At 46.5% G+C, this 10,013-nt stretch overlaps 1 protein-coding gene across 1 annotated transcript; it reads left to right on the top strand.

The window, feature by feature from the left end:
* Positions 1-2,894: 2,894 nt before the first annotated feature.
* On the top strand, positions 2,895-9,808 carry LOC119276176 (probable serine/threonine-protein kinase PIX7). The gene is made up of 6 exons (XM_037557183.1): positions 2,895-3,394; positions 6,759-7,096; positions 7,191-7,326; positions 7,811-7,947; positions 8,029-8,152; positions 8,849-9,808. Exons 1-6 carry the CDS (start codon positions 3,205-3,207, stop codon positions 9,355-9,357), a joined length of 1,434 nt encoding a protein of 477 aa, XP_037413080.1. The 5' UTR covers positions 2,895-3,204; the 3' UTR covers positions 9,358-9,808.
* The last annotated feature ends 205 nt before the right edge of the window (positions 9,809-10,013 follow it).

The following is a 10,013-nucleotide window of genomic DNA, read 5'->3' as shown; positions in this document are numbered from 1 at the left end:
GCTGAGTCACGGTGAAAGGGGGCCTGGGCAGCAAATAGCGGACGTCCGGAAAGTCCCGGTCGTTCGGTGCCCCGGTCGGCTGGAGAAGACCGGATTTCTATCAAATCTGTTCTGTGAGGAAACGCCGGAAATCCGGTCGGGGCTGGACGGCCGTCGACCGGTCATCTGGAGTGCAACAGAAATCCGCTAATTTACTTTTGTGGTGGTGACACGGAATTCCATAGAAGACCGTGCAGCAGGTGAACTGTGAGAGACTGGATGTCTGGTGAACACCGGTCGTCCAGTACAGACAGAGGCATAGCATAACAGCTTAAAGGAAAACTAACTGAATAAGAGAGACCCTAGACCCGAACTATAGATGTGATTAGAAAGGTTTATGTGGGTTTTGAGCAAGTCTTTCACGTAAGCCATTGATCCCCTCTTAATAGTGCGGGATCCCTATACTCAAGATCAAACTGAAAAGAGTCATAAGCCTATTGTCTTGTTTCTGCGTACTTGAGTAATTTTAGATTGATCTGTCATGATCCTCACACAAAACCTGAGATACACTTGACAGAAATGATTAGTCCCCTATATGTATGTTATCATCAACATCAAAATATGATCAAGGGCATGATTGCACTTTCATCTTGGATCGCTTAACAAAAAATGTAGAGTCTTGGAGCTTTTGTCAATCCATGTTCTTTGCATTTCGAGGGGTCCACATTCACATATCCTTACCATACCTACATTGAACTTTCCTGAAATAATCCTCGAATATGCATTAGTTCAATGATGTATATGTTGTTATGGATTAACAAAACCACCCGAGGATTAGTTGCACTTTCAAATGCGAGCCCTCAAACCGCTCGCATACACCCGAACCATGCTGTCCGGACGTGTTTTGACATCCAACATGGTCTGGTATCCACCTGCTTGCTGGTCTGGACGCCCTTTTCCCCGCAAACTGGAAGCAAACCGAGGAGGAGGGAGGGACTTTGCAGGCATCCAAACTGTTGCCACGCACGCGTCTGACATTCATGGCCCACCAAAACCCTCTCATTTTCTCTCCCGCGCCCTTTCTTGCCCGAAGCGACGCTCTAGAGCGGCAACTTTGCATTAACGTCGGCCAAGAGCGGACACGACCTCTCACCGGTGCCGATATTGAAGCGACTTACTGGCTGAGAGCGCTGCCCATGCCACATCCTCGATGTCTGCGCTTGTTCAATGCCAGAGAGGCGTTACTGGACGAGACATGACGAATATCTACTGCATTCAAATGGGATGCCCATCCATGTGTCTGCTACCATTAAACAAGCACGTCAACCGAGAAACCAACTCCGACGCCCGCGCATTGACACACCTGGACGCTTGGCCTCAACGACATCCTATTTAAAGGTAGGCACACCTGGCTCAAACTACACCACAGTACATCTGCTCCACCCTCCTCCCGTGCACAACATCTGCCGTGACCACAACACGTTGTGGGAGAACCTATTGGTGGTGTAGAAGCTCGAGATGGCCTCCCTTGCGGTCGCCTAGCAGAACTGCTTGCCAACAGATAGAGGCTGACATGTCGGCCAGCTCCCCGGAGGTTTCTGACGATGACCCCATGATGGAGACGGGCTCTGACGACGACTCGACATCGGAACCCGTGCCGGTCCATGGCGGCTGCACCATGGAGCATGCGTAGGCGCACTTCGACGTCGCCATGGCGGAGGAGCAGCTGATGTCGGTGTTATGAGAAGCGCAGAAGGAGCAATGGTACAACCTCTTCCTCCTCGAGCAACATCGGCCGATGGAGGGCCAATCTACGTCGAGCGAGCGAGTGAGGAAGCAATGGCAGCCATATACGCGGCGAACCCCAAATTGGTCACTGACAACCGGTGATCTACGAGGCCGCGCTTTCACGCCGCCACTCGCAACCCGATCATGGTGCAGGCCGATGCGGAGGGTGCTAGCGGCCGCGATCAAGAACGACGCCAGCTACACGTTCTACACGCCGCCAACAAACTTCCGTTGGCGCCGGTGGGATGATGAATGTACCGCCCGTCCACGTCCATCGTGGAACTCACGTCCACCAACGACGGACATGGCATGGGCTGCGACGAGGAGTGGTAGTGCATGTGAGGCCGCATGGCCTTGTGTCCCAAGTGGGATGGTCCGTCTCCATTGTCCTACTTTTTCCTGTCGGCGACCGCACCTTCACTTCACGGGTCTCATCGTCATGGTGCATGGAGACGGGAAGATGAACCCAACTAATGCCATAAGGGAACAACAAAGACGTGGAGACGGGAGTCGCTGTAGGCCAGGTTTAGGTCCGGTAGTTTTTTTTAACGAAAAAATGTAATGAATGCGCTTCAATTTATATGAAAATCATCCGGTTTGTATGTAATTCATCTGGTTTGTTCAACTTTATTTTGAAATGTATGATTGGATGACCAGTTCTCGCATTAGTGTCCGCGGACTGGTCTGCGAGAACTGGTCCCCACTGATCAACGGACGAATACGGTGTTAAAACGACCAACCAAGACATGTACTCCCTCCGTTCCTAAATATTTGTCTTTCTAGAGATTTCAAATGGACTACACATACGAATGTATATAGACATATTTTAGAGTGTAGATTCATTCATTTTGTTCCGTATGTAGTCACTTGTTGAAATCTCTAGAAAGACAAGTATTTAGGAACGGAGGGAGTAATTTTTACGGAGGTATTTGAGACGAAAACCCTGATCCAAACAGGGCCTAGGTTTTGACTCGTTGAACAAAATAAAGCGAATCCCCATTAGTGAGGATAGAGAAAGAAATGCGTATATTTCAGAGGGTCGTTGGGCTAAATCGCATCAGAAACGGGCGCTCCTCGTGTAGAAGGCGGCCATAAAGAAGCGACCACCGTTCCGGCCGCAGCCTCCCCCTTCGTCGTCGCCCAGCCCTCGGTCTTTGGTCTTTGCCAAATTCCCACTACCCTGCCCGCACTGCCCGAATCCTTCCCTGCACTGCAGCCTACCCTTTCCCCTGCCCGCCCTGCCCCGACACCCCCACCCCTCTTCACACTCTCTCTTGCTAGTTCCTTCCCTGCTTCTCCCTTCCGCCCGCCCCGCCCCGATGCTCACCTCCGGAGGCCGCGCGGGCGGCTTCCATTGCCGCGCTGAGAAGCATTGGGGACGCTGCTGCTGAGTTGCTCGGTGCGCGGGGTGGTCGCGGCGAGTGGGTTGGATAGGAGATGGGGAAGGAGGGGACGCGGCGGGGCCAGGATGTGAGGCGGCGGAAGGGGAAGGAGGCGGCAATGGACGAGGACGACGAGGCGCCTCCGACTGGTTGCTGGATCCGGCTACCACGACTGGGCGGCGGATGCATGTCGTCGGGCTCCAAGGTCGACTCCTCCACCAGCGGCGCCTGCGCCAACGGCGGCGGTAAAATGCTCTCACTCCTCCTATACATCGGGTTCACTTTCTGGTCTGCTTCCCTGCTCTCCAGCACTAGCAGCAGCCTACGCCTTCGCGTCTGTTCATGCCTGATGCTCGTCCGTACGTTTGATTGGTTGCTCGGGTGCTGTGTGTCTTGTGTTTGAGCACTCGAGATGACAGAGGCCTGAACTTTTTTATTCTATATCTCTTGAAGTTAAGTTGATGGCGATGGGAGCGTTCTATGATGACATTGGATGTGTTGGTGTGCTCTGGTGGGTGGTAGGATTTAAGAGTGGTTGGTATGGTGTGGGGTGGCATGAGATGAGATGTTTCTGTTTAATTTACGCGCGGTGGTACATGAGTTGATGTAAACTGAATGTTGTGCAATGTTGGAGTGCTGCCATTACCCATCTAGAGTCATTAAAACTGTGCAACTTTCCATCCATCTCAGGCTATAAGTTGACAGCCGCTAGATCTTCAGTTCTTGTTGCTTTTGGCCGTCCGATTTTGTCAAAAATCCCACGCCGTCTCTCTTTGGTTCGCTAAGGTCGAGCGGTATCCGTGATGGGCTGCTGCTCCAGCGACAATTTGGGGAGCCTGCTGTTAAATTGCTACTCCCTCTGTCCCATAATGTAAGATGTTTTTTGACACAAGTGTAGTGTCAAAAAACGTCTTACATTATGGGACGGAGGGAGTAGTATAAAAGGGCGTGGCTTACACTTGTGGGGTTAAGTTTGCGGGTTGCTGGTAATAGGGGATTTTGTAGTGGTTGAAGCAGGAGTACCTCAGGTAAAATGCAAGGTGATGTTTTGTTGCTGCAGGAGTGGTGATTACTGATTAGGAGGAGCTGAAGGGATGCCCAAATGTCGTTAAATTCAATGCTTGTCTATTTTTGTCCATACGCTTTTAGACGCAATACAATTAATTACCGTTTGGCCATGTGGTGTTATGCATATTTAGAGGCATTAAAACCCTGCAACTTTCCATCCATCTCAGGCTATTAGCGTTGACAGCCGTTGGATCTTCAGTTCTCGTCGCTTTTGGCCGTTCGATTTTGTCAAGAATCCCACGTCGTCTCGCTTTGGTTCGCTAAGATCGAGCGGTATCCGTGATGGGCTGCTGCTCCAGCGACAAATTCGGGAGCCTGCTGTTAAATTGTTAGTATAAAAGGGGGTGGCTTGCACTTGTCGGGATAAGTTTGCGGGTTGCTGGTAATAGGGGATTCTGTAGTGGTTGAAGCAGGAGTACCTCAGGTAAAATGCAAGGTGATGTTTTGTTGCTGCAGGAGTGGTGATAACTGATTAGGAGGAACTGAAGGGACGCCCAAATGTCGTTAAATTCAATGTTTGTCTGTTTTTGTCCATACGCTTGTAGACACATACAATTAATTACCGTTTGGCCATGAGGCATTACGCATATTTGATATTTCTCTGTAATTAAGTACAGAACCGTTTGGCCATGAGGCATTACGCATATTTGATATTTCTCTGTAATTAAGTACAGAAGGCAACTTTTGTTACGAGGTTCCATTTATGCATGCTTCAGAATATGAACAAACAGATATGTCCAAAGGGAGTGTCAAGTGAAATGCTCAAGCAGGAAACACTAGTTATAGTTATGGTCTATGGACAAAAACTAAAATATAAAGGGTGCTTGTAATTGATGGTTATGTCATAATTTTTGTATCAAGTCATTTCAAATTGTCACACACTCTATTTTCTTATAAAGCATTTTGCATTGTGTTATTAGTGTTTTACCTTTAGCATTTAAAGCTTACTTCAGTGAGAAAACTTATATCTTATGTTCAAGCAGACTATTTGATTCAGTTGAGTTGGACCCAAAACATTCCACCTTTCTAAAATGTATGACCCCACGAAGTCATCTGCTGTATAAACTCTGGACGTACCGTCATGTTTGGTGCAGAATTGGATTTTAATTCCATAGACTTACACATGGCCTGACATGTGTGGCCACACGAGGAAGGATAGAGTCCGGAATGATGATATACGAGATAGAGTTGGGGTAGCACCAATTGAAGAGAAGCTTGTCCAACATCATCTGAGATGGTTTGGGCATATTCAGCGCAGGCCTCCAGAACCTCCAGTGCATAGCGGACGGCTAAAGCGTGCGGAGAATGTCAAGAGAGGTCGGGGTAGACCGAATTTGACATGGGAGGAGTCCGTTAAGAGAGACCTGAAGGATTGGAGTATCACCAAAGAACTAGCTATGGACAGGGGTGCGTGGAAGCTTGCTATCCATGTGCCAGAGCCATGAGTTGGTTGCGGGATCTTATGGGTTTCACCTCTAGTCTACCCCAACTTGTTTGGGACTAAAGGCTTTGTTGTTGTTGTTGTTGTAGACTTACACATGGCCTCGTACCTGATCCACATTAAAGAAGTAGAAATATATAAGTCATGTTTCTGCAAGCTAGTCTTATATTGTGGGACGGAGGGAGTATGAAATAAGGCTCTTTTTATGGAAAATCCTAATTACAAATATTATTATTATTATTTATTTTAGCATACTATAGACATAACCCAATAATTGTTTCAAAGATAACGGAAAAACTGGAGAATAATAGCTGAATATATAGGTTGTGCTAGTTCCTAGTATGATGCACTGGAAATTTTCCTTAAAAAAACTTATCGGCGATCTTTTTAGTGGAAACTGAGCGGTGATTTATACTATTAATTGTGATTTAAATGGAGAGAGAGGTCAAGAGAAAGGCGTGTGCTTGTGTACTGGCTGGCCTTGGAACTGGTCGGCGTTTGGAAGTTGGAACGTTCCACAGGAGATGAAGCGTTGCTTAGATATTCTCTTGATTAATACTATTAATTGCCATTTAAGATTGTTTTTGAGGCCTCAAAATTTTAGGGGCCCTGTGCCATCGCACACGCTGCACCTGCTTACCATATGGGCCTATTAACCATCTTGCGGGAGCTAGAGGCACCTGTTGTTTCTTGCGGTTTGGCGCAGCTTGCTGTGGGCCACCTAGTAGTGTCCTGGTTGAGGTAGTTTTTCAGTCAGTGGCGCGCTTGTTTTGTGTCCCGCAGGGCTGTGTTGTTTGTGTGTGTGTGTTTGTTGGATTATGTTTTTCCCTCTTAATGCAATGATACGTAGCTCTTCTGCGTATTTGAGAAAAAAATGTTGACCATCTTACAGTTAGTGGTGGTATTTTTTACTTTATATGAGACACTGTCAGCCTTGTTGTTTAGTCCCATTAAGTTTTTGCTATCACATTAGCTATTGTTTTGCAGCTTCTGATGTTTTTGCTCAGAAGCAAGGATTCACATATTTCTGTGGCACTACCTTTGTCAAATTTCAATTATATCAGGTATTGATCTCCTAATGGATAATGTCTATTGTGCAGAGAGCAAAAAGGTAAATCATAGTTGTCGGGATCAATCAGCTCCACCAGCCGCATCTGGTTCGACAACATCCAGCAACACTGGAAGCATCTCGCCTTCTTCCATAGTTGGAGAAGAACTTAAACTAGCGGCCCAACTGCGTGGATTTACGTTCAATGAACTTAAGTGCGCCACCAGAAACTTTCGACCTGAGAGTCTTCTTGGTGAGGGAGGTTTTGGTTGTGTCTTTAAAGGTTGGATTGAAGAGAATGGAACTGCTCCGATGAAACCTGGCACAGGATTAACTGTTGCTGTCAAGACACTCAACCATGATGGGCTTCAGGGGCATAAGGAGTGGGTGGTATGTTTTTACTTTCTTTGGTATGCAGCACACGAAACATTATGGTATTAGCTTTAACTGCTTCATTAAGTAAACTATCATTATGTGTTCTCAGGCAGAAGTTGATTTCCTTGGAAACCTTCAACATCCACACCTAGTGAAATTGATTGGTTACTGCATTGAAGATGACCAACGGTTGCTAGTATACGAATTTATGCCCCGCGGAAGTTTGGAGAACCATCTTTTCAGGAGTAAGTGTTATTTTGTTTTACTCTTAGTCAGATATAACATATGATGCAGACTTTCACTCTGTCAGGACATCTACCCTTGTTGAAATAGTTAATACATGGCATATTTTTCTTCTACTCTTAGACTCTTGGTCGAATGCGACTCGTAGGTATTATTCGTTACTTATTGTTTGCTACCTGCTTGTGTGCTAAATTTGACGAAACCTAAATTTGTTACTCCCTCCGATCCAAATTAATTGATGCAGCTCTAGTACAATTTTGTACTAGAGCTGCGTCAATTAATTTCAATCGGAGGGAGTAGTTTTATTACTCCCTCCGTCCGGAAATACTTGTCGGAGAAATGCATAAAAACGGATGTATGTAAAACTAAAATACGTCTAGATACATCCATTCCTCCGACAAGTATTTCCGGACGGAGGGAGTACAACTATATTCTGTAGTGTCTTGTATTCGTCCAATAACTGTCTTGAATAATTGTACTAAATAGGGTCATTTCCGCTCCCATGGGCTATCAGAATGAAAATTGCACTTGGTGCTGCAAAAGGCCTTGCATTTCTTCATGAAGAAGCTGAAAGGCCAGTGATATATCGGGATTTCAAAACTTCAAATATTCTTTTGGATGCGGTATGCAACTATACTGAGAACCGATAATCTATGATCATTCAGACTATTACATTTGCCCATTTCTTATACATCTATTTCCAGGAATACAATGCAAAACTCTCTGATTTTGGACTTGCGAAAGATGGCCCTGAGGGTGATAAGACACATGTCTCTACTCGGGTCATGGGAACATACGGATATGCAGCTCCTGAGTATGTTATGACAGGTGAGTCGATCAGTTGTTGTCCTTCATCATACTACTGCTCAACTTGTCCTGAAAATTGGAGCAAATCTTGCATGATGTTATCCTTATTGTTCTGTCCAGTTACTGCTAGTGTGTCCTATACTTCAATCATTCAATGTATGCTAGACAGACTGAAGTTCATACATACTTAGCCGACAAACAATGCGTTATGTTTCCTTTGATAGGTGATAGGTACGTTGACAGGCTTATAACCTAGCAACTACTCCCTCCGTCCCAAAATAAGTGTCTTGAGCTTAGTACAACTTTGTACAAAGTTGAGACACTTATTTTGGGACGGAGGGAGTATATTATAATGACTGTACAAGGATGGTGTGTGTGGAGTGTTTTAGGGCATGCACCTTTTTGGCCACCTTCGCATTTATGTGGATGCTATTATTGCATAACATAATAATTTAGGTGATTACGGATATTTAAGGCACTCCATGTGCTGCTGTGGGTTGTGCAACAGCTGTTCGTCTGCATTCATTCCGCTCTGAGTTAGTCAGAAATATGATTATTATTTCACAAGCTCAAGATAATCTTGCCCATTTTGAGTCAACTAAGCTGAATGAATCTCCTAGAAAATAGACAAGTTACCACTCATTCTTTTATTCGGTTCAAGTAGCTTGTGGAATTCCCTCGCATGTTCTACTGCTTATAAGTTCATCTCTTGCTCAGGTCACCTGACATCAAAGAGCGATGTATACAGTTTTGGAGTGGTGCTACTAGAGATGATGTCGGGCAGAAGGTCAATGGACAAGAACAGGCCAAACGGGGAGCACAATCTGGTTGAATGGGCACGCCCTTATCTTGGAGAAAGAAGGCGATTCTATAGGCTCGTAGATCCCCGTCTAGAGGGAAATTTCTCCATAAAAGGCGCTCAGAAGACGGCTCAGCTGGCACATGCTTGCCTTAGCCGGGATCCCAAGGCTAGGCCTCTCATGAGCCAAGTGGTGGAAGTTCTCAAGCCTCTTCCAAACCTGAAAGACATGGCTAGCTCCTCCTACTTCTTCCAGTCCATGCGCCAAGAGCGTGCCGCAAGCCTTGGCAACCCAAATGGTAGCCAAAGCATGAAGGCACAGAGCACCTTTGCACGGAACGGAGTGCAGCCAATGAGGAGCCTCTCCTACGGTCCGCACGCTTCTCCGTACCGCCAGTCTCCAAGGCCCAACGGCAAACAGCCCTAAGACTCACCTGTTCATCATGACTGGTTCAAGGTTGGGTTCTCGTCCAGCACTGATGGGTAAATGGCGCGTGCATTGGCTGTGGCCTCCGTTGCCGTGGATAGACAGATGCCCTCAAGGATGATTAGAATTCCGCAGTGAAGATTTCTTCTCGTTGCTTAGCTTTTAGCTGCTTCTGTATCTATTACTCTGGGAACATTGACTTGGGAGGGGGGAATCAGACAAGGTTTTGTTTGCCATTTGAACAAATGCTCAGATGGATGCTTAGAAACTCCCCTGATTGGAGAATCAACCATCGGCACAGGAAGAAGAGCCTGGTGCATGTATGGCTCTCTCGTTTCTTATTCAGAGCAGATTTTTTTACTTGTTAAAGAAAAATCAAAGACAAACGTCGTCTTCGCCATCATATCATTCTTCCATGATGAACGATGGGCAGCGGCCTATTTAAGTTGCATGTGCTATTGATGGGGGTGACAGGGCTCGCTTTTATGTCCTGGTACATTTGCCAGATCAAATCCATAAACATGCATGGTTATCGCTGGCACTTGCCATTACTCCGGGTGCTTGTGATGTTACCACTGTCTCCTTTCCTTTTTGGGTGGGTCACATTCAGGCAGCACGGGGCTGGCGATGGCATCATGGCAGTGACCGGAGATAAT

Source organism: Triticum dicoccoides, chromosome 3B (genome assembly GCF_002162155.2).
Source record: "Triticum dicoccoides isolate Atlit2015 ecotype Zavitan chromosome 3B, WEW_v2.0, whole genome shotgun sequence".
NCBI lineage: Eukaryota > Viridiplantae > Streptophyta > Magnoliopsida > Poales > Poaceae > Triticum > Triticum dicoccoides.
Note: the sequence above shows the minus strand (reverse complement) of the source record. Positions and strands in the feature narration are given on the sequence as shown.